At 45.1% G+C, this 25,224-nt stretch overlaps 1 protein-coding gene across 1 annotated transcript; it reads right to left on the bottom strand.

Moving 5' to 3' along the window:
- Positions 1-13: 13 nt before the first annotated feature.
- Positions 14-24,638, bottom strand: prrt4b (proline rich transmembrane protein 4b). Its single transcript, XM_084573748.1, has 4 exons — positions 24,567-24,638; positions 17,692-18,864; positions 11,847-11,984; positions 14-4,325 (listed from the first exon to the last, which is right to left on the bottom strand). Exons 2-4 carry the CDS (start codon positions 18,770-18,772, stop codon positions 2,251-2,253), a joined length of 3,294 nt encoding a protein of 1,097 aa, XP_084429874.1. The 5' UTR covers positions 18,773-18,864; positions 24,567-24,638; the 3' UTR covers positions 14-2,250.
- Between the last annotated feature and the right edge of the window lie 586 nt (positions 24,639-25,224).

Below are 25,224 nucleotides of genomic sequence, written 5' to 3'. Positions count from 1 at the left end.
AGGTGCACTGTTTCTATTCGTCCTGTTTAATATTAGCGAGTCGAAGGCAGCCATCTTTTTCATTTTTTTTTGGCTTTTATGGGATCCACCCGTACCAGCAAACCTGTCGGAAGCCTCACGCATCCCAGTTCTTAAACACACTAGTATATACACGTGCAGAAGACAATATATGTGCATTTATACGTGCAGCGTCGATGTCGTCGTTTTTGCATCACGGATAAACGCTACTTGAAGGGTAGCTGCTTATATCTCAGCGCGTTATGTTTACTCTGTGTATTGTGTATTCTGAGGTACGCGATATTGGCCTTTGGTTCGTTATCCTGTCAACTTTACACTTACACCTGCAATCAGTAGGCAGAACACAGCCTTTACCACTGTGGACGTTCATTAACCCCCCTCAAAGACTGCCTGAGCCAAATACCTTGCGTCCCATCTCGATGCGCAGTCCTCAAAGCGTAGAAGGGACCAAAAGCATGACGATCAGGAGAAAACGAGTCAATCAAAAATAGTTGATATTGAAGAAGAATTGCCCTTAATTTGAATACTTTTAGATAAAGCAACTTTATAACAAACCTGTATAGTCTTCGGGGAGGGGGCTTTGAATTGAGCATGAAGGGTTTTTGATATGCATGTTTGTTTTTTCACAAAGCCAGATGTTGGCTGTATTTATATTTCTGCTTTAATTGCATACATACTGCCAAGTGTATTTACACTTCCTCCGACACTCTTCTTTTTCTAACTTGAAAAACCCAAAGCGGCGCGACAAGTCGCCCCGTTAACCTCGGCCCTTCCTGCGCTTTCACGTTGCGGCATAGGTTTCCCCCGTACGTTAGTTTCATTTCGTTTCTTTTCACCGGAGACATGCCTTGAAGCAGGGATGGATAAAATGCATTCATGACGTCACAAACCTTCTCGTCTCCTCGTCTTACTTTAAAACAGTGTCTTTGTTTGTTCTTGTTTACGTAAGAGTTGGCTTTTCTAACATTTTCACATGTTTTGCCGTTTATTATTATTATTTTTTATATCTATATATATAAAGTGGCCCAGATTGTAAAAGTTGCTTTCTCTACCATGTTGGTGTTCACTTGACTAACAACTGATCTTGCAACTGGACTGAATTGCAAGGAAGATGTACATGGAGAAATAATATACCTATGTTTAGTTGGTAATGAATGCTGCTTGTTTTCAATTTCCCACCTGAAGAGGTAATCCAGGTTTTTAATAATGTCTTACTCATGAAGAAGTGCTGCGTCCTGTTAGTTCATCTGAAAAGCACAAATACAATGTGATGCTTTATTTTGTTTTCATTTTTTTCAACAACCAAACAATAAGAAACCTGTTTTTTTTCTTTTTTTTTTTTTTTTTTCTCAATGGATGGGAAAGACTCGGTATTTAGTAATTCCATTAGGGGATTTTGAGGAATATCACTTCAGAACATGTTTACAGTGAAAAACACTCTACAGACAAAAGTTGCTTTTGCTGTTCTATATGTTAAAGAAGAAATAAATAAGTAAAACTGTGACGGGACTGCTGTCTGACTGAGTTGCAAACTCATATCGCCGCTTTGAACCTCAAGAATAAGAAGCCAAATATTATAAAACAAACTTTATTAAACAATGTTTTGAGCAGAGTTATATTTAAACATAAATAAATTAGTAGAATACGCAGTTTGGACCATTATATAGAGCGATAACTGTAGTGTGCTTTTAACCAGTAGAGGGCGCTGCTGCACCATACCTGCAAGTACAGTTGGGTGGTATGAGAGTTTATAGTTTGACATACTGGATATTTTTAATCTCATTCATTCAGCAGGAGATTTAATAATGATATTCAGAATTTGAAAGTGTATGACTTCAGTAGTATTTAATAAGTGCTTAATTGAGTCACAGTACTATCTATTGGAATGTCGGAATGCAATAAAAACATTTGTACAAATCATCTCTTGTTATATCACCACTCAGTAAAAGGTTACTATTCTTTTTGACTGTATCAAACTTCGCCAACCTTTATCAAACATGTAAAAGTTACAAATTACCTTTTGGCTTTTGACATTCTTGGCACTTAGACCCTCATTGACATTCACTACTGACCACTTGAAGAAAGCTTACCCAACTTCCAAATACTTGATTACGGCAGCGATAGGTCCTTTATGCTGTATGCAAAGCTACCATGCACTATCGAATATTCTGTAAAGATTCTCAACAACCTTCTTAAGTCCTTAGTGTAACCCTTGTTTGACCAGACTCTCCTTTATAAATCAATAGTCTCGCTGCAGATGCTCAAAGCATCGATTTGTCTGCAAGCACTGATGAATTCCTCCTGCACGGACCGGTCTGCCTCGCTTGACATATCCAGGTCCAGGCTCTCTTGTGAGGCTGCGCCCAGCGTTTGATAGTTCCTCTGAGGGTCAGCGTGGCCCTGGTGGTCCGAGTCTGCAGCGTGTCTTGCACCCGTTTGCTGGTGAAGCTGCCGGGCATGTTTCTCTGGGCTCGGGCAGAGGACCAGCGAGGAGCTTCCGAGAGAGGCTCGGTAGAGGGAGCAAGAGGAAGAGCTGCCCCTCCAGCGTTCAGGCGACGAACAGCTGGAGGAAGAGCAGAGGGAGGGAGATGGTGGCGCACCTTCGACACTCTGAGATAGGGTGCAAAGGGGTTGGGGTTGGGAAGCCATCTCCACGCAGGAAGAGGTTCGATAAAGGCCAGGGTCGGCGGAGAGAGGATCACATAGGCCGTTGCTGGGAAGTGTCCAGTGGTTGCCAACTGCCAGGTCACCGCAGCCAACGGGTCGAGCAGGGCCGAAGAGGCTCATGGGAAAGAGCGCCTCGCTGAAGAGCGCCTCATCTATGCTGCGACGCAAGTTGATTGGCGAGGGCGGCCGTAGGTCTGTGGTGGAGTCACTGGTGAACGATGATCCACCCGACGGCTCTCTGCCTCCTGCGTCCTCAGGTTTTCCTGAGCCATGTAAGTCCAAATCCAAATCCAGGTCTCGGTATGCCAAGGCTCGGTTGCTGTGGTAGAGGAGGTCCAGGCCATTCAGACTGCTCCCAAGCCTGTCATCCATCAGGGTGTAGAGAGGAAGGCTCTCAGTTTCTCCAAGCCCTACTGTGTCAACGATGGCAAGCTTCTCCTGCTGGCTCAGCGTCCACTGGTAGCTTCCAGGAAGAATGGGCGACTTCGATGCCAACAGTTCAGTCCAGCAGCTCCCAGCAGCTGGAAGGTGGTCCGAGCAATAGACTGGCTGTGCAACCACCAAGGCTAAGGTGAGACAAACCCCGAGCTCGCACAGTCTGCAGCTAAACTGAAAAGTCCACCACGGCCAAGGGTGGAAGACCTCCTCTCCACCTGCAACCCCCATGGCATTGAGCATTGCATACAACTGAAGTCCTGCACATGCTAAAGAGAACAGTGCAGAAAGACAAACTGTTACAGCTGCACGCTCCCAGTCCCGGCTCTCGGCGAAGGGGCAGCGGTTGTAGCGCTCAGCGGGTGTTGGAGATGTGTTATTCAGGTGGTAGATGTGCTTTGAGTCCGCACGCACATAGATGTAGAACACAAAATAGGCAGCAGACAAGAATGTTGCCAGCGCCACAAAGGCTCCACGGGAGATGAGTGAAAGGAAGAGGCACATCGGAGGCTTTTGCTGGTAGAACTTTAATAATGTGACCGGACCAAACGCAGCAGCAAAGTGCACGAAAACCAGGCAGGCCAGGAAACAGGGTCTCTGGAAGGCCGAGTAAGAGAGCTGCATTCTTGAGCGCATGGAGAGGAGGAGGAAAACTAGTCCGAAGGCTGCGGTGAGGCAAGGAAAAGGTGCTTCGTAGAGCATCAGGGAGGCCTCTGTTGAAGATAACCGGTCCTGGTGTCCGTAGGCATCATACAGGAGTGAGAAAGATCTGGTGCAACCGGCAGCTAGGAGGAACAAGCTCACGAGAGCGAAGTAGCCGCATCCAGACGGACACCGCAGCGGCAAGCAGAGCAGATTGAGCGCCGAGGCTATCGTCAGCATCGCGAAGACGCAACCGGCGCCGTAAACATGCGCCTCCCAGGCCACGCCCCAGGCCGCCATGGCGCTGTTCCAGTCGGTGTACAGGGGCACCAGCATGGGTTGAGCTGGGATCAGGAAGGGGTTGCTTGACTGATTCGTGGCAGTGGTGTTTTGCGTGGGCTTGACGTGCGAGGAGGTCGTGGAGGAGTCCCACGTGTCGGAGAGGTTGCAGATCCCGGAGCGTTCTTTATTGCAGTCCGGAAGGAAGGTGACGTCACTTCCTGCCTGGTTGGATATCCACTCTTTAGTATTCGGAGGAGTATGTGTAGGTGTGGTAGGGATGCCTGGAAAGACAGCAGAACATAACGTTGATCAGATTTATTTCGCCTGTATGATAAACAAGATTAATATTCGAATAAGTCCTTGAAAAGAAAGAGCTAAGGCATGAGCTCGGAGACGGCCAAAGCTGGAAACGTCCACTTTCATTTCACTTAAAAGCATGCTAATCGTCCACTCATGAGAATACACAGGAGCATTTAATCAGCGTTCAAACTATCTGAGCCAGAAAAAAGGCCGGCCCCGGTCCAGGAATTGTGAAAGAGCGGTGTCCTTGTAATGTTCTAATCCTGTGTAAAAGCTTGTAAGAAGGCGACTTCAAACTGAGCTAGGCCCTAAATAGGAGGAATGTGTGTGCGTATTTGTGTGTGTGTGTGTGTGTGTGTGAGATCAGCCCACTCAGAACCACAGAGAGAGCTTTTCTTGCGTTACGTAAGCCATCTGGAGTTTCCATGCGAGTATAGTTAATTATGATTGTGTTAGACATGTTTTAGCGCTGCAAAGGAAGCGGTTTGGCTTTGGAAATGAAGGAGTACCCATGTATGTGTGTGCTCGTGTGAAATTTACAGACGCCTGCAAAGCTCATCTGCGCCGTACATGGTTATGTGGCTCAATTACCGACTTGAATGGGGACGTACGCAAGTCGCTTCGCGCGGCGTAATGCCTCACAGATGGGCAAAAGGACATTTTTCAGTCTCCCCGTCTCCACATCGGCGAGCTCCAGATCCCGGAGCTTTTTGTAACCGTCATCACGTGCGTGCTGGCTTTATATCCAAGAAAAGACCCCGCACTAATAAAGGCTGCTTAAAAGCCTCGTAAAGAAAAGGTAGACAGAAGAGAAGCAGCTTCTAACTGCACGTCAGTGATTTGCACTCGCACGCAGGATCATCAGTCATTTTGCTGCAGGCTTATCAAAGACAATAAGTCCTCCATAAAGAGCCAGGCGCCATAATGGACCACGGAGACAGGGACGAGCGGGCAGAATAAACTGACGGCACGGTACTGTAAATCACGCAGCAGCAGCAGGTTCAGTGAAGTGTACGCGCATAAATATTTTTTTGCAATCATTCTGAATCATCCAAGCAAACAGCGCTGACGCAACTTCTGTCTGGATCTGTGAAAAACGGCGCCCGGCGATGTACGGAGAATACATTATACGTGGCGACAAAGTTGTGTGCCCTTTTGAGAACATAAATGCGGCGACCACAAAACCCCAACATCTTCGCGTATAGATTGAAGGATGGCTGATTTGTTTCCCATGTAAAACTAAAAGTGGGATTCATGTTTTTCTCGCGTGTCTTTTAAAAGCTTTTTTCGCGAGTTTCCCGTCCCACCCTGTCCTGGTCCCCTAATTCACTCTTTTGTTTCTGATTTCCCCTCAATGGCTGCTTCAAAAGGGGATACTCCCATAGGTGGGTTTGCTATTTTTAAACTGGGACAGTTTTCTGTCCCGTTCTCTTTGACTGCCCTGAATTTTACAAGTTTCTTCCCATGCTTTATGTTTTGCTTTGTTTTTCTCACTTGCTGGCCTTCCAACATATACTCCGATTCATTTTAATGTTTCCTATATAATCTGTGTCAGTGTAAGGTCTCTTTTGGGGTCTGTCTATTCATGTATTTGCAGTATTGACATTTAAGCACCACTCTGAGAACAAAGCGATGCCCTCTTCGTGCCTCAGATCCACATGAGTGCCTAAGCCTTAGCATCCCTCTCCTGCCTCCCTTCTGTTTGTCTTTATCATTTTTCCCCCACTTGCCTCGCGACCTCACAGCTTTATCGCGGTCCCAAGCCGCGATGAAAACGTCAAGCTCGGGGAAATACGACCCCAACTGCCAGCTGCCCGGGCATCTCTCAGTGTGACACAGCAGTTTTATTTCACACAACATGCTGAGCTGTCCCGGGCTTAATCATTTCCTCAATGGGAGGAAGAGCACGGATCGATTTTCGTGCAGGCTTTGTTTTCGTTTTTTTGGTGATGCACTGAATTTTAATTACGGCCTGACGACTCTTTCATGGCAAAAGTTTGCCCAGACAGCTCCCTTACGCACCTTCGTCACAGTGTGAGCATCAGTCAGTAGATTGAGTAACCCCACAGTTTGAGCTCTGCCTAGAAAGTACTGTACATGCTGTGCAGCAATTCAGTTGAGTCAGTTCAGCAACCAGACTAAACATCCTGTTCTACGTTGACGTTGGAGGCGGTAGGAAGGAGTGACTAAATTATGAACACAGTGTCCAACAAATTTTGATTTACCAGTTGGAGAGTTAGCGAAACAACCAGATGTCATTGGTTCTGCATCAAACATGTTAATTTAACATTAGTTTCACAATGTAAATTGGAAACAAGCAAGTTAAAAACATACATTAAATATAAATTAATATATAACTGATTTAATTCCTGTTAAATATAAGCGCTTTTAGCTAAATGCTAGCACCATGGCTAACTGTAGCAAGGGTGACATGCTCACTGTGTCATTGCTAACATCTGACGATCAGGACGTTATATTTAGCAGGGTCGCCAGTTTAGTTTGGCGTAGGCATCTAAGAATAATAATTAGCACTAAGCTAACTGATGCTGATTGCACGTTTGGTCATGAACTACAATTTGCAAGACAAAACTCCACTAGTTGTGAAAACCAATACCACAAATGTCAAGGAACGGTTTGCCAAGAGTTATACGGATTCACTGGAGTGTCGGTTACAAGTTTCAGTTAATCCTTCCAAGAGTGGAGGGATATTTATGTCTGGACCTAATTGGTGGACTGACCTACTGAACCCTAGTGCAGTCCAGCTTGCATTGCTAAAACTCAATTAATCAACAACATTGATAGTCCTTATTTCCACCACTTTTTTGGCACCGTGGAAATTGTGACATAAGTGGTTTAAAAATTAGGGCATTAACCTCATAAACCTGCACCGTATAACCGTGTCATCTTATCATAACACACAGTAACAGTGTGGGAAATGTGGCTGGAGTGTAAAACAAACAGCTGTGGGCGTTTTGAACACGGGGGCCCCACTGATAAAGTAGGTGAGGTTAAGCACAGTGTTACATGTCAATGACTAGTCTGCCCATTTATTTACTTTTCCAAGGCAGTGAATTGGATGCCGCTGAGCCAGGCCGAGTGGAAAAACGTGACGGGTATTGAATTAGTGCCATGTTTTGTTGCCTCGCTCTTGTCAGCGAGCGTCAAATCTGCGCGGCCCGGAAAGGGTTTGATATGTGGCGGCGGCGACTACGGTACAGGGAGGGATCAGGGCGTTATGTTCCACTGCATGCTGCTTGGCTGTCTGACACATTCCTGTGGGAACAAGTTGCCCATGCTAGGCGCAGTTAACACATCTGGAGACACAAGGCAGAATCCTGTGCAAAGTATCTTTAATGCACCTTAAAGAGTTAAAGTTTGAGTTTAGCCTATTACAAAGATGAGAGTTTCTGCAGCTTGTGGCTGAAACTATGCTACCTGTATGTAGTAAATGCTCAATGTTATGCTACAGGACTATATTAGGCATCACATTTCTCCTAACAGAGTCAAATCACTGCACAAGTTGAGTTTTGGACATGTCACTTATTAAAGTATTGGAAAAGTTTCTAGAAATGTACCTGCCAATTACAGGTGGGCGTGGGTGGAGCCACCCACCTGAGTTCAGGCCCACCCAATGACACGGCAAGTCTGAATAAATAAAAATAAATCAATAACATTTTTTTTTTTTCATGTTTTCTGTATTATAGGATAGTTCAGAAATAAAAATAAATGTGTTTGGGGCTTATTTATCACTTATTATAATTACTATTAACTGTAAATCTGTCAATCGTCTGTCGTCACCTGTCAATCATCCCCGCTCATGCGCACTAGCAAAGGTAAAGAGCCTAGCAAGCTAGCTAGTAAGCAGCAAGTTTAAACAAAGTAGAAACAGGGCATTTATTCACATAACTGTGTGGAGGTAATGGAGGGGAAATAAGTGTGGTACATTAAGTTTTGTTACCGGGGCCTTTACATCGTTATCCAGCGCTGTTTTCCCGTAATATGGCAGTCAGGTGATGCTAATTCAGACATAAATCAACCTGCCGGAAGCTACTTTTCCCCAACGGTGGACTGGTTACCAGGACAACGTGTGAAGCAGCAGCGACTTGTATTTTAAAACCCTCTGTGGCGGAACTTTCTTCTTGTCTTCACTGAAAAGCAAATTGGACCACGGGGAGATGACTTCCGCACACAGGTAAGATGTTTACAATCTTTATCCCGTCTGTTTGCGTATTTTATTTATTTATTTATTTTTTTTTTTTTGCGGCAGCTGCGTGCCGTTAACTGAGCGCTTACTTTTGCGCCTGCGCTGTCGCCATCTTGGCTTGCTGACACGCTAAATGGAACTGAGGCACCTTTAATTGCACCTGAGCTGGCTCTACTGTGACAATTTGCAAAATGCCTGCCTTGAAAAATGCATATTTCTTCTATTTGAGGCTGCATTTGACTTAAATAATGTGCATGTGCATCTGTGCGGGTTATCAGGGCATGGCAGACTGTTGCCTCACCCTCTATCAGGTGTTTTTAGTGGGTGCACCTGGTTTTCTCAATGTAATATGTTTTCTGGTTGCTGATGAATGCAGTAAATCATCCTGGTGGGGCCGTGATTGCGGTCGCATATCAAATATTCAAATGTGTGCCCAGATCCACAGACAGGAACCTCATGCTGTGGGATTCATCTATAAGATTTCATCCAGTGGCTGTTAAGATATTTTAATCTGAACCAATCTACAAACTGACCCTGTAGCTGAACCAGCAGCATATCAAGGCCTCATTTGACCAACACTGCAACATCTCTTGTAGTTTTTTCCAACCTTTAGCTGAGCAATTGAATATAATTTCATCCAAGAGCGGTCTAAAGACAGTGGAATCAGTTATTAATGAGGGCCCGACTGCACACAGTGGAAACACTTTCACTGGTGCACGTTTATGTCTTAATTTCTAACAGCCGTATTAATAAATCTTGAACGGTCCCACGTGAGGCAGTTAACCTACTGAGGGAACAACCGGAGACGTGAGATTACGCATGCTGAGTATACAGAGGAGCCTGTTTTGTGTTGGGAAATGTCAAATCTGCTTCTTCTTAAACAGTTTTCTGCAACCAAAACCCACCTCCTGCAGGTCCATGAAAGCAAATGTGAGAGTTTGTTCACTATAAATTTGTTTATGTGCCGCAACAGGTTCTTGCTTTAGGGGGAACGCTAAGCGAACGGCTGATACGCGGACCAGCAGCATCATTGTTTGACCGCCTTACTTTGTGACACACCAAACCGATCAGCCCCGTAGCGTCCTCTCATCGGCACATTGGACGGGTCTATTTTTGAAAATCACTTGACAGCTTGTGCTATTCTGGGCGAGGTAATGTGGGTTACATCTGCTCCTGTGAACTGGGCCGAAAGCGGCTCTTTTAACGGGCGTGTTTGACCAGAATGTGGCTCCTGTTTGTTCTCTACCAGATTTTGTAGTGGAATTATGGCGGTCTTAATTGATTTACAGTGAAGAAGAAGTCTGGCGTATATTTCTGTAACTGTCTACAAGTGCCGTGTTGAGACCAGCAGCAAATTGTTCCTTAAAGGAACAGTATGTAGGATTGTGGCCAAAACTGGCCAAAACAGGTACTGCAATCACTTTCAAAATACTGTAGAACGGTGTATCCCCTCAGCCTCCCCCCTGACTCGAGGTTGCCAGCTAAGCTGCAGGATCCAGCAGGAACGTAGGCTGCTACAAGGAGCTTCCAATGGCAAGTGACGAGTCCTACACAGTAAGTTTTTTCTTCTGTTAATAAAGTTTATGCTTCATGAGAGATGTTTTGCGAAGTAATTATGTATCGCAAAAATTTACTAATGGCGATTAGCCAAATATTTCGTAAAGATGTACTGTAATACCACATTTCAGTCGGAACATAGATTGTTTTCATACCCTGCTAGTGGTGCGATATAAAGCTTTTTATGAACGCATTTAGCACGGGCGACCACGGAAAATCCACTGTCTATATGTACGGAAGCACGGGGCTTTTAGCCTATACCAACAAACATGGTAGAGTATAGCATCCAAACGTCGAGGGTCAATTCCATGCCATTCCGGACTTTGTCACGACGTATTTCGGATTCATAACGAGGTCTTTTAGGTTTAGTAACGTTATACATGTTTTATCCGACACGTTCGTAGCTGCAGCTGCGGTTACTAGAGCAGAGCTGGCAACCCGGAAGACGAAACTCTACTGACTTCGTGATTAGTAGATAGCTTGAGGGTGGCGCCTCAGGCCAAAACACAACATGACAACATCAACATCAGTTGAGGGCTGCAACTCTCACTTTTGAATGACAATATCCTGGCCGGACCACTGCTGTCAGTGATATAAGTATTTGAAATGAACATGATTTCTTCATGTCTAGTGACATATCAGGGCCATTTTATGATTAATTGAAATACATTTCTTACATACTGTTCCTTTAACATGTATGGTCTGAGTAGCCAAAGCCTTTCTCTTTGCCATAAAAATCTATCAAACACACTTGGATGAGTCACACTGTTGCATTGTAAAGCTCGCTGGACGCTAATTTGCTGAAGAAAATGCTCAAGATGACAAATCTGCACGAGTTATGCCGTCAAAATTAAAAGCCAATCAACTTGGAGCTTAGAGCCACAGATAAATATTCAGAAATGGAAGTTGCCTGCATTTAAATTTAGCGCAAGTTATAACTGTATGCCCAGAAAACCTCCAAAAGAAAATGCAAATGAATGTGTCTTATGCACTGTAGCTACACAAACACTAGGAGTTGGTTTATTGGGATAAACAGACGGCGAGGGGTGCAAATAAACCGCTGCAGAAGACGGGGGACTTAATTAATTAACAGGGCACCAAAACAAACAAAGCCAGAACGGTGGAAAACAATGTGGAAGACATGACAGAACTAAAGAACCGATGTTTGTTGTGTGGATTCATTTCATATCGCTCGATATAGAGCTGACGTTTCCCGGTGTTCACTGGAGCAGAAGTGTTGCTGGATGTTAAATCTTTAAATCATTGCTGGTCTTGATTTGTTTCTGTGTCTGTATGTTTCAACTCTATCCTGGAGATAAATCACACACCTTCTGTATTATTTGACACACTATTTGCCACAGTTCCCGAACAGATCCTTTGTTCTTTAACGCTACTCCTGTTTTTTAAAGTGCTCTGCCGTCATTTGAATGCATAATTAGTGCTTCCAGTACGGTGTCTATGATTATTTATCTGATACAGTACAGAGAAATATTCGTTCGATGCATCGTTTCCCAGCCTCTTGTGTTCTCAGGAGTTCTCTAAATCACAGCTTGAACGCGCAGTTTTCTCCTCCCATTGGAGGCAATTAGTAGCTCCAGGCAAAGGATGCAGGGTAATTGTTTCTCCAAGTCCTCTGACAGATTTACAGATATTGAAACGGCTACAGGATGGCTTAATTCAACAAAGAACATTGCTTGTCCTCCATGGCGGCTCGAACACCTCAAAGGATGCTTTTGCTCACCTGCGCTCCGCGTGAGGGACGCCGTTAGCAGCTTAGCGGACGGCGTGGAGGTGTCTGCCAAGCTCGTGTCAGCGTAGCCGCCCGCAGCCGAAGGTACCACACCCTCCTCGGCCTCCTTATCCTCTTTGCCCGGCGGCTCTGCGAAGACACGTGCAGTTTAACCTCTGAGCGGTCTCAAAGCGGTCAGGAATACAATTTTAAATCACACAGCGTCCCCACTCCAAAGCGATACAGATTTGCATATCTGGAGCTTGCACGAAGACGACAGTTTAACCCTCTCTGTTCTCTGCTCACAGCACGTCTGAGACTTAGCTCTGTAGTAAATGGAAGGACTATATTTCTTAACCCAGTTCTGTCAGAGGTGGGCCTATCATCCACTTAGTTGTAGCCAGTCATCCATAGCACAGTAGACTGGGCTTCTCTGGTCTAATTACACTGACATCCTTATTGGTGTGTGCACATCCTGGTCCACCACAAATACAGACTCTGGACTTATTAGTTCTACAAACTGGGTTTAGAAAAAGAAAGTCAGTAACTACATATCAGGGACATATGATTGTCTTTTCCCTTCGGCTTAGTCAAAAAATATGTTTTCACAGTTCAGCAACTCAGAGCAGCAGTCGTTGATTAGTGTAGGACAATATCCTGTGAATGAATCTGTTGAGCCGACTCTGACGGAGCAAAGGACCGGGTGCAGCTTTAGATTATAACTTAAGTATTAATATTAATTAAAGATAGCAAGACATCAGGATAGCGTGGAGGACAATGAGTTGGGGGGGAAAAAAAACTACAAGGTAACACGAGCTAGCATCTTAGAAAATAATCCATGTCATGCTCATAGCACTCGAGTTAATCGCAAATTTTAAAAGTCTCCCAAGATAAATCCGCTCGTCGCTTTGTTACCGCACAGCTGACTGCCACGCAGTTAGAGCTCTGTCTTTGCTAAAGGGCACGTCGAGTAATGTGGAATTACACGCAGATTAAAAAGGCCACAAATGTTGTTTAGGGTCTCTTCCAAGGAAATTGTTTTGTTGCCGTTGCTCCCATAAAGTGACAGTTACAAGGTGACGGAGAGAGGGCGGCACAGTGGCGTGGTGGTTAGGACTGATGCCTCGCAGCGAGAAGGTTCTGGGTTCGAGTCCATTCTTCTGTGTGGAGTTTGCATGTTCTCCCCTGTGTCTGCGTGGGTTCTCTCCAGGTACTCCGGCTTCCTCCCACCATCCAAAGACATGCTTGTTAGGTTAATTCTAAATTGGCCGTAGGTGTGAGTTTGAATGGTTGTCTGTCTGTGTTAGCCCTGCGATAGACTGGAGACCTGTCTCGCCCGATGTCCCCCCCACGACCCTTCACAGGCCAAGCGGGTTACAGAAGATGCTTCAGCCATAACGTAGCACATATATATAGGCTTAGCAGCTCTTTATGCTGCTTCGGTTGACTACCTACAGCCGTACCGTTAGAGGGCCGAGACTCTTAGATAGTATAATAAGAAAAATCCAATATTTCTGAGTACTTGTTATAGTTTTGCTGAAAACTGATGCTTCAAATTCACACAAAAAAGAGAGATACAACTCCAACCTTCGCGTACAACACGGCCAAATCTCCCGAGCTTCTTAGATGTGTCGACGCCAGTCCAAGTGCCTGAAGCGTTAGATTAAATTACAGCACCTAATAAGATCTGCCTGCCTCAAATGAGATGAGGAGGGTAAACATGTGCACTTGCCCACTCGCTCGCTGACTCGCGGACAGTGGAACTCATCTCTTCAGCACATCACAAGCGTAATTACCGATGACCGGGTATTTACATAGTGCTGAAAGAGCAAAAATAAAACCACTGCGGAAAGAAAAATATAAAAATGATCTTCATCTTGCTTATTGGACAGCTCGACTTGACAGTTTTGTGCTGGATAATCACTTTGGCATCTACCTAATACTGCTAAAGGCTCTTTTAAAGTACTGCGGGACATAGACGCCGTAATCTACGTATGTTGCGCCGATGAGAGCCATTTATACTTGTATTGTTTTGTGTTTGTTAGTCTGGCTCGCTCTGTAAAAACGCCACCCAGCGCTAGTCGGTGCTGTGTCGTTTTTGCCAGTCGGGTTAGTTTTTGTTTCTACTTCCTGCTTCACTTTCTACAATGGTGACTGAAAATTTCAGTCGTACGAATGTTTGTATCTCCTCAGTTAAGCTTTCCTCGTTGTGTTCCATCTTTATTGATCCAAAACAATCAATTCGAAAATTGCGGAGATGGAGAAGCAGCTGGAAATACTAAAGCAGAAACACGCTACTACCAACCGGACCAATCACAAGCCTTTGAGTCTCCGTCGCCGCCGCACATAGTTACATTTCTGGGGAGGTGCACGTCAGCTACAGTGCTAGGGTCTGCACTGTCGCCATAGCTTCTGCGTCAATTTGACTGTCTTCTTGACCTTAAAGTCTGATCAGTGATTTCTCAATTCTCTACATCTCCTTCACCTCAGCCTGTGGACTCTCCCTCAGAATAAAAACTTACGTTTTCCTCCATGGATATAGCCTAAATTGCAGAGTCCACAGTGGAGGAACATTTCTGTGTCAATGGTGGCCATTTTAGTGTGGCACGTATTACACAGCGTCTCAGAAGCTCCCCATTTATCTTCAGCTTCCAGAAATGACAAACAAAACACGATGTTGCACTCCGTTTCACTTGCTGCTTATCTGCGCAACCCCCGAGTGACTTTATGAAAGCGATACTTGCATGGGTTTCGTAACAAATACACCGAGCTTAATGCGATGGGGGGGGGGGACAGGATTGTGCTGGAGAGCACTGCAGAAGAGAGCAGGATCTTCGCGCTGTAATTATATGCATAATAAGGGAATACTATGACAGAGATGCTCGGCGTGAATTTCAGTTTTCAATGTACTTGCACGGGATTTCATCACGTTGTTGCTAATTTGGTTCGTCTTCGCACTAACTACCTCAGAGAATCGTCACTTTAGAAATCAGTAAAAGTATAAAATAATCCTCATTTCAGTCAGTCGGTGCTTTTTCTTGGGTTAATCCAGCCAAGTCTTACAGCAACAAACCAGCCTGGTAATTATCACGAAAAGATTAACATAATATTAAGGCAAACACAGGCTTCTTTATTTGCATTAAAGTCCACTCGCTTCCATGTAAAATCTATAATTCATCTCTATAATCAATGTTTGCTACAGTGCTCAGATCACGGAGACAGTACGTCCTTGCAGGTTTTAATGGAGCGTGCCACGGGTCTCGTCTCGCCACTTGCCATTAGCACAGGCTACAGTAATGGAAATGGTGGTGGGAGGAAGGGGGAAGGGGAAGGCATTGGCAGGATAAAGGAGAGCTTTTTGGAAGAAAATTCACAGCAGCGGCGGCTTTAAAAAACCTACAATTCCTTTCCCCTCGCTTCCCCCCCATAATTGCCCTTGCTGTCGGATGTTGGAGTGTCCCTTAGTAGGGGATATGACACAGATACAGAGCACTGCTGTTTTTTCTTTTTGTTTTGTTTTTTTCATACCTGACAGCCTCCTCAAGGGCAACGCCACATAACAAACGCTGTCTCAATCAATAAAAACACAGCCATTTTATTTAGTGAAGATGTACAACACCTCCAGTAGGGAGAGGATTCACCTTGTGCGGCTTTAAAATGAATTACAGCGCATGGATAGACTTCACATTGGCATAATGTATGATAATGCAGAGGTGCTGTGCTTTAATTTTCATTTTAGCCTCCACCTGTGTCCTTTCCAAGTTTAAAGACCGCAAGATGCCCTTTTCAGTACTCCGACAAGCAGACCTCCTATTTCTATTAGCTTCCATTCCTCCATGACTGACCAGACGCTCCTCTCATCCCTGTCGAGCCGTCTTTTCAACCTTCAAAGCAGCCGTAGCTGACATGTCTGACCGCGGAGCAAAGTGACAGGGATTTGTGTTTGTACAGAGGCACAAAGATGGCAAAGAGGAGGGAGGGAGGGAGGGGAGGGAAGGAGGGAGGGAGGGAGGGAGACTAAATGGCAAGAAGCATGTTCAGCATCCCCGAACAGCGACTGGCGAGCGGATGGTCCCAGAGGAGAGGTGGTGGTAGTTTCGCTGAGTGCGCGTTTGGAATACTGATACGTGAACGCAGCGGGCCCTCCCCACCCAGACGAACCCCACTCCCCCCCGACACACCACACCACACCACACCACCACCACCACCACCACCTTTTTCTTTTCTGTATGCTGCCACACGGTGCACAGCTGAAAACAAGTGCAGACACAACAGTGATCACAGCAGACGAAACACAATATCCACCAGTTACAATACAGCCAGTGTTAACCGGAGTGGAGGATAGAAAACCTAGAGAGGTCGCTTTCCAGCACCACTAATCTCAAACTCACAAAAGAAGTGTGACCTGTATATATTGTCAGATTGCATTGCTACTTAAGGATCCAATGGTTGAGGTTGCTCTTGAGCATTTTGAGACTGGGCAACACTGCAAAGGATGTCATTGCTGTGTTGTCCAGTATCTAACGTCTGCTTTAGAGAAATTTGCATGAGTTCGAAAGCAACAGGACACTATAAATATAAAAATATACATTTTTTAAGAAGGGGTAAATGCGTGGAAGTGTTATAGTGAACAGCTGCAAACATGCTTAGTAAATGTTTTTAGATTTAAATATAAAATATGTGACCAAAAGTCGCATTTTTAGCGCAATTAATATGTGATATGTGATTTTTATCCATTTTATATGAGCAAACACCATTTTCCTCTAGTGTTTCTTTGCTAACATTAATGTAGAAGTACTGTATATCTATATGCACAAGCACTATATGATTATGTCCTGCACACGCTAGGACACCGCCCTATGTACACATCCACCAAACAATGATGGTTTTATCAGATGGATGCTGAACCTCCCTGGCCGAGAGTAATGGACTCATCATCTTCTCTCCCAACCTTTGACCCTACATGATGAATGTGTCTGTACACGGAGGAGGATCTTCGCCCCAAAGACTCATTAAGCATACAGACACCCGACAGCCACCGGTGTCTGAGGGGGGGATGGGTTAGGAGAAAAACGAGGTGTTGCCTCAATGTCATGTCAGGGTCTCCTGAAAGGTGCTAGCTACCAGAAGATGTTTCAGATCGTAGCGTTTCGTGCACGCAAACCTCAGTCGAGTCGATTTCAATCGTCTTTCCTTCCGTTCTCTGAGGTAATGGCTTATGCAACGTTGAAGTGGAACTGCTGCTGGAAAATTCATCATAGATGGTTGAAGGGATAGTTAGAGGGTGAGAGAAGTTTGCTTTTGAACAGGGTGGTACTAAATAAAATTAACTTATATGGGTGTGGATGGGAACAACAAACGACAAAAGATCATTCAGAGCATCCTTTTTACCCACCACAACACATTGCCCAACAGATTCTGACGCTTTATTCTCTTTTGTTTAAAGCTTGACAGATTAATCCCTGGAAACACAATAAAGATGTGTCACTTGGTTGGAGGTGGTTCCAGTGTTTCTTTATTTTTTTTTGATTGCTTTATTTGTGAAGCAACTTCTGAAAGCTGGCATTTATATGTGTTGGCGTGTGTGTTCAAACTAGCTAGACAAAACCTTCAAGACATAACATCTCAGTCTAACCATTTTAATGTTGATTGGTCACTTTCAGGTTTCTTTGGGCTCTGGATTTCATGCAAATCTGAGACCCTTGACTGCTTACCGTGTCAGAAATGTCATTGATCAAGCCCGACTGTCTGCAGCCTTTTGACAGCCATTTATTGAACACTAAAGACCTGTCTACATGTGATTGATCACATCCATAGCGTCAATCCAGCCACTATTGATTTGTTTAACTTTGCTTACCTCCTGCTATTGGGGAGTTAACCCCTTGGCTCGGAGTTGTGCTTGTCATGGATTCCAGGACTAGGTTGTAATCGATCCCCAGGGTTGTGGCGATTCCCCCTGGCCCTTCCTCTGCAGCCCCCGACCTGGCTTCTGAGAGGCCCAGGTCAGCCTCACTCTGCGTGGGGTGAGTCTCAAACATTGTGGTCTCTCCAGCTTCCAAGGTAACGCTAACAGTTGAAGCCTGTGGCCCTCTGACAAACGCGGTTCCCGTGGAGGTAGGGTGAGTAACAGACCCCAGAGGGTGTGTTCTCGTCGGTGTGACCTCCGCTTGCTCTCGGTTTGTTGTTGCGGTTTGGGCCGTTGCCCACGTCAAGGCGGTGGGAACTCTAGTTTCTGGCGGCACTGTTGAAGATGCCGTTCCTGAAAAATCTACAGCCTCCTGATGAACACTGTGTTCCTCTGGGAGGTGTCGTGGAGTGGCACCCATGCTGGGTTCAGCAACTCGCTCGGTGCCCGATGGTGGGTGGGTATGTGTTGCATTTTGTTCAGGAGCGTTGGTGCTGGTGGGGCTGTCGGTGAACAGAGTGTTTCTGATAGAGCTGCTTGTGGGAGAGTAGGAGTCTGGAACAAGAGAATCATTGTCGCTCTGAAATCTGCTGCCGTGTGGAGAATCCGATGTTCCTGTGGGAAGTGATTCAGTTCTTATCTTTGTTACGCTGCTTTCGAGCCCCTGAGTCAAAGTGGTGGGCGGTGGAGACGCTTCAGAAATGCTCCCCTCTCCCGATCCCGAGTGGTCTTGCAAGTGCTCAGCTGGTGGTGTCAGCCCCTTGGCAGCTGTGGTCAAAACATCTGCCTCCTCTTTATCATCCGAACTCCCATAAATGTATTTACTGAACGGATTCGAGGGAATAGAAGGTAACTTTGGTAGAGAAGGTAACTTTGGTAGAGACGGGGCCCACCAATAAGAGCTTGGTTTATTATTTACTGGTGGCTTTTTACTTGGCGGCCCCCATTGGCCTTCTTCATCGGCCAGAGTCTGCCTGTGAAGTAGCAAAAAATACCAGAAGAACAGAGCCAAGGTCCGGTGGAGGCGAGGCATGCTGTCGACAGTGGCGCACGGCGTCGGTCACATGTTGTTCCCCATTCTCCGTCTCCCTGAGGCGGGTTTGTCTGGCTCGCCTGCAAACTGGCCTAGAAGACAAGAGCACACAAGACACCCGGTGACACACTTTTCATCCACTCTCAGGACAGCTAAAACTGACCGGACGAGAACTGCGATGGAATTCGCATCTGTTCCCTTTTCTTAGCGTGAAACATTTATTTTTTTATTTTTTATTTTTTGGATGCCTCTAGCTTTTCGGCCACTTTTCCAGACGGTGACGTAAATCGAGTAGAGAAACTATGCCGCCCATTGCAAGCGACTGCTGCTGAAGTTAGCCGGGCTAAAAATAATAAAAAAATATGTCACCCACCACAAATCACAACAAGAGCTTAAGCGCTGCGGACACCCCTCAATTAGTGGTGTTTTGTTGGATGTGGTGGTCAGTATTTATGTCACGCTGTTGCTCACAGGCATACTGTGTCGCAGCGGTTGGGCTAGCGACCAATTAGAGCAAGAACTTCCATCCATATGCATCCTATTCAGCAAGGAGTGGTCAAGAAATAATAATGTGCGAGGGCTGAGTTGGGGGAGGTGAGTGAAGAATTAGGGGGAGGGACCTCTTATTCTTTTGTGGAGCGCCGAATGGTTTAAAGTCACTAGCCTGTTGCCTCAGTGAAAAGACTGGAGCACCAGAGGAATTTCCCCTTGCGAGAACAACAACCTGTACGCTTTAGTTGTACTTAACACTTACCCCACCCACCTCCCCCCTTCAATAACTCCCAGCTTTGGCCTTGCTCTCTTTCAATCTCAGATTTATTTATTCTTTAAAGCAGATGGGGGAAAAGATCTGTTTGTGTGGGAGTGAGAAAAAAAAAAAAAAACATCAATGCTCTCCAGTTTCTAACATAGTTTTTTAACATACGGTGTGTTATTTCACACTTTTTTTTTCCGTCAGCTTCTGTTTTTCTATCTGACAGGTTTATTTACAGCTCACTTTATTTTTATTTATTTATTTTTTCCCGCCTTTAATCCCTGCCAGTTCTCCCTAATCTCCGGAGCTCTGGCTACTTTCTATTGCGCACACACTCTGATCAGGAGAGCCAGAACCCGACCACCCGTCCTTCCTCCTGCTCCCGCCTGGAGGGATATGAACGAGCCTGGATACACTTGTCAGACGCTCACTTAAATGAAGACTGACTAACGTGGGGTCAAACATAGAGCTTCCCACACACTCCCCAGATTTAGCACTTTGACTGAGAGGCATGAAAAACCCGATTCCAAGGTGGTGAGGTTGTTTTTAGCTTCCCGTGTGTTCGAGCTGGCCACCAACCAACCCGCGTACGTTCGCATTTCATGCGTGCTGAGATGTGATCGTAGATCGAATTCGGGCCTGACTCTGCATGTTGCCGCAGCTACGTGCTTGTTCGCCTACGTGAGGTGTTCGGTAGTAGATACAGGTTGCCAGCAATTTGTAAAGGCTTTCAGAAAAGCAAATAAGTGTTAAAAAGAAAAAAAGAAGCAAAAGGGAAACATGTCTTGTTGAAGCTTGGCGCAAAATTACCTTTCATCCGCAGTTTCTCTTTTCTGTTGATTTCGTGCTTGAGATATCAATTATTTAGACGGCAGGGAAGAATATGTTTAATTTATTATTGGCTAACGTTCTCACATTTCACTTAGGTATCACTTTCATTCAGTATCATGTAGTGCGGTAACTCATGTAGAGTTGCAAAATGCTTACTTCAATTCCTTCTCTCTCTGCATCGTTGGTAGAGAAAGTCACTGACAGTCTACATGACTGTGACTACGTCTCCATACGCTTTGAAGCAGGAAGTGAGAAGGTGTCTTTTAGTTCTGTGTTTTATTATAGACGTTTCCACCTCTAAAAAAACATTAGAAGTGACTACAACTATGATTTGATCATGTCGTTGTCTTATTAAGGGATTATTTACCGATCAACCCTGAAAAAAACCAAAATATCAACTTCAGTTTGGTAATATAACGACTATAGATCTCTCACACAGGCGCAGGTATTTTCAGGACGTTACCCGAATGAACTTTGAAAGTCAGAGTGGACATTAAGCTGAGTTTATCCTGCCATCTCCCTAGTACTTACTCCATGTATTGCACATATCACACATGAGCGCTTTGATGGTTTTGACTTGTCGCCCTCTTTTCTGCTCGTCCTTCTATTGATTTCCACTCCTTTGTTGATGTTACGGATACGCCCAAGTACATCCCCCCCCTCCCCCCCTTATTAATCGAAATTAAAAGGATACCACTGCAGATTCCAACTCTTGCACAATCGCCCCAACCAAAACAACGCAATTCAAGTAAGTGAGAACTCGCCTGACACGGACTCAGTCTCCTGTGGTCTGCTGCGTGCTTGATAGCGGCCTTGTGTTCACTTGATTGCCGTCTGGCCGCAGTTTATTACAGCGTAGCCTACGGCATAAAAATACAACGCTGCTGATGAGAGCTGTGAGAGTCAACTGAAGCATTAAAGCTACTGACTGGAAAACAGAAAACAATACGAGGAGAACTGCAGAAAGAGACGCCTTATGCACGCTTATTAATAAACTACTGACAATAGCAGGGTTTAATGTGTAAACAAAACAGCTTATAAGTAGTAGCCAGTGTCTAGCTGTCTCACATTCTTAGCATCTTTGTCCAGAATTACATGAATCACTTTCCTTCATAAACTAATTTAAACAAACTAGCAATCAGGCTAACTCACTGATCTCCCTCCAACCACCAATTAATCTAAAACCCCTGCAGTTTACTCTTTAATGTTATTACAGATCGGGCCTTTAGCTTGCTCGTCACCACTCGCCGCCACATCAAACGCATGCCTGCCGAAGGCATTGTCTGGCTTGACAGGCAGCAGAGCGAGTGGAAAGGAACTATAAAAAGTGTCTGTGGGGGAATTTACAAGTCCCGTCTATTATTTTGCTGGCGTTTTGTCTCGCTGCTCCTGACAAAGACTGGAGTGAAGGGGGGGGTGCCCTGGCACTGTAGCGTGCTCATTGGAGCAGAGATGGAGAAAGAGAAGGAGACGCAAAGAGACAAAAAAAAGAAAAGAGAAAAGGGCAGTGGAGGAGAAAGACAAAACCACCATATTGGCATTGGCTTTATTAGTCAAGGAGAGTCAACTCTGCAGCAATCTCCTTAATGCTCATTTCAGTTTGTTGGCCTGAACCTCCTTTATTAAGTCTAAACAGACTCAAGTCTTAAAGCTTAGTCTATTTTCAGGAGAACTCCACCCCCCTCCCTGTCCTTACTTGATCACTTCTCTCAGGAACATCTTTATCTCAATCAGGTTTTCCCCTGTTGTACATATTTCTCTGTGGAAATCTCTAAATCAGTCTCATATCTGGTATCACAAACCCTTCTGTGGTCACTGCGATCATATCAAGGTAGCTGTAGTAAGGCCAATAAAGAAAGGGGCTCTCCGAGAATCATAGTAAGAGGAAGGGGAAGGGAAAAAGAAAGCTATTAAAGGAGAGGCGAAATAGAAACATAGTGACTGAATGAGAGGCGTGCGTTTCTCCTGAGTGACTGAAATGAAGAAGCTCCACGCGGAGGGGGCTCACAAATGGAGACGAATTGACTGTCCCCAATGTCATTACTATTTAACTAACCCTTTATAAGCGCCAGCGAGGTCTGAGGATCAATGACACAGTCCGAGATAATGGAGTAATTTACCTCCCTGCAAATGTCTACGAGGTGATTGTTGTTGTTTTTTTCTTTTTCTTTTTCTCTGACTCTGCTGTGTGGGTGTGCATATTTACAAGTTTTCGCTCTTATTGCCATGGTTGCACGCAAGTGCACTCGTGAGTGCGTCACTCCCACGCGCTGTTGGGTCCATTGCACGGTACTTTAACATCACCTCCCGTGTAAGGACTCAGCATATGGCTTTTTTCCTGTTGTCCTTAGTGACTTTGATGCTACGCACCGATGTCGATGCTGCACCGATTCAATCCGACAGGGACTTATTTTACAGAATTAAGTGTATTTTTGAAGTGTTAGAGAGGCAGGCGTCAACATATCGATCATGGAATCTGTTTAGTTTGTCGAAGAGGGGTTGTAGAGGACAACCAAGGTGAAAATTATAATCTGAATGTCTAATTTATGTTTAGAGCAAATCACAAGACTCTCAGTTATAAATAATCCCATTTCACCGAAGATCCTTTGCTGTTTGTGAATTTATTTACGGTCTTCCAATGCTACAGCAAACTCCATGTTCAGACATGACCATAAACATTGATTGAATACTACGCGCCGCATCAGTAATGCACATTAAAATGAATCGGCGAGCTTAGTGGCGAGTCCCATATTTCACAGGAGAGCACGTTAACTTGTATTGTGTGCAGTGACGGTGCTTTTCAAGTTTCAGCTTCTGGCCAAGCAATAGTAGTCTGGTGCATGGTTTTGTAATTTGTGGCAAACCCAGGCTAGCGGTTTTCTTTTGCCTTTATGCTAAGCTACGCTAACTAACCCTCTGGTTGTAGCCTCCCAGCTTTAACTACCGCATGTGCTTTACCAATCCCGTTTTATGTTAAGCGTACAGTTATTCAGTTCTTCATCATTTCTCAGGTTTAAAGTCCCAGTTCGCTAACTTGCCAGCTGCACCAGATTCACAGCTACAGTTGTGCAACCAGCTACAGTCAATTGTCCCTGGACATTATTGACTATAATGAGAACTGCTCTTATGTCTAAGTATAGCTGAACCAGTAGTTGTGTGTTGGCTTTATGGCCCGGCAACATCCCGAGTCATTCTATTTACAGATTAATTCCTTGCTGTTCTAATCTGTGGGGTTTCCTCTCCCAGGTCAGATTTACACACACACACACACACTGAACACACTGAACATCAACAGTGCAGTTAGTAACATCTTCTCAAGTTGATTTATTTTTTTTTCTTAGTAAAACTTGTTGATTCGCCCAAAAGCCGTTTTTCCCTTTTCTTGCTTCAGCTATCTTCCAGTGCATCCTTCTTACACTCCACCTATTTAAGACCTCACTTTGGCCACTACCCAAAAACATACCCCCCCCCCCCCCCCCCCCCACGCTTGAGAATGACATTAGTTGTGCCTGGGGTTAATGCTCGTGTCAGTCCCAGAGCTGACGACTGCGCTGAACCCGCTTATTAAAAAAGGACGCCCTCAAACACGAGCGTTCCACCGGCTGCCTTTGCCATGGTGACAGCTGAAGCCAAAGACGTCTCGCTAATCCCACGGATTTGAGCACCTTTTGGATTCCGCTTGCCGGAGTGTGCTGCACTCACATGCAAATGCACACACGCACACACACACACACACACAGAAAATCTGTCCTTGCACGAGCAACACCAAAACAGATCCACATGCAATTCTACACATTATTACTCTGAAATATGAATGAAGATGATAGATGCTGACATTTGTATAGATCAGGTTCGTCCAGATGACACACACACTCCCGTGTACAGTACGTACAACACACACACATTGCCTGTTATCCTATAGATTTGGACCTTAATTCCTCCCTCTGATCTTAATCCTGGCACTAATTAGTATCTGCACCACCGTCAACCACGCGCCTTCTTACGTGTGTTTGATGAAATCCGGAGGGTGACAGCGTGTTTACCTATAACTGCGGCTAGAGCGCGCGTCTCACCGTGTGCCAGCATGCATATGGGAGTCACAACCACCACACACACACACACACACACACACAGACACACACACATCACATATTTCTAGAACAGCTGATTAAAACAACAACACACATGCTGGGAGAGTCGGCAGCTTACCTGCAGATGTATGAAATAAGATGGAGAATCCACAGCCAGCCGAAGTGTGTGTGAGTGTGTGCGTGTGTGTGCTGCAGGCGAGACCGTGTCTTCTGAGCCTATGTAGGTTCGCCTGTGTGGAATAGAGTTCCAGTGTCCCTCCCTCCCACTTGCTCTCTCTCTCTCTCTCTCTCTCTCTCTCTCACCCTCTCTCTCTCTCTCTCACTCTCCATTTGCCTCTATCTCTCTCGCTCATTGCATCAGTAGTCCACTGTGTGGCTCACATCACAATGCCCGTGTGGTCACACCTCGCTGAGCAAATTGTTCATTAGCGGAGATCGCCAAGAGTCGGCGGACACCGGGAAACAGAGTTGGGGAGATCACAATGGCTTATGCAAACACACACACACACACACATACACACACACACACAAGCTGGAAATAACACACTTGGTGTTACTCTCATACGTGTGCAGCTTGAGAGACGGTGACATTTGAATGCAGTTGTTTTCTAGGCGCTAAATTTAGACATGCTGATGCAGAGTTTTTGAATATGCAAAAAAAAAAAAAAGCACAGGTTGTTAGTGCCATCAAAGACTGTACACAAAAAAAACAACATTACCTGATTTGACATGATTATAATTCGAAATGTTATTAGGATTCAGGTTTTTTTTGTTGA

This window comes from Chelon labrosus (assembly GCF_963514085.1).
Source record: "Chelon labrosus genome assembly, chromosome: 23".
Taxonomy (NCBI): Eukaryota; Metazoa; Chordata; class Actinopteri; order Mugiliformes; family Mugilidae; genus Chelon; species Chelon labrosus.
This window is presented reverse-complemented; position numbering and strand designations above follow the sequence as displayed.

What these genes read in the sequence shown, in the direction of transcription:
- prrt4b (XM_084573748.1), bottom strand. Translation starts at nt 18,772, where the DNA reads ATGCCTCGCCTCCACCGGACCTTGGCTCTGTTCTTCTGGTATTTTTTG. An exon ending in TAACTCCCCAATAGCAGGAG is followed by an intron (nt 11,985 to 17,691) that starts GTAAGCAAAGTT and finishes GTGTCTTCGCAG; the next exon opens with AGCCGCCGGGCAAAGAGGAT. An exon ending in GTCCCTCACGCGGAGCGCAG is followed by an intron (nt 4,326 to 11,846) that starts GTGAGCAAAAGC and finishes CTGTCTTTCCAG; the next exon opens with GCATCCCTACCACACCTACA.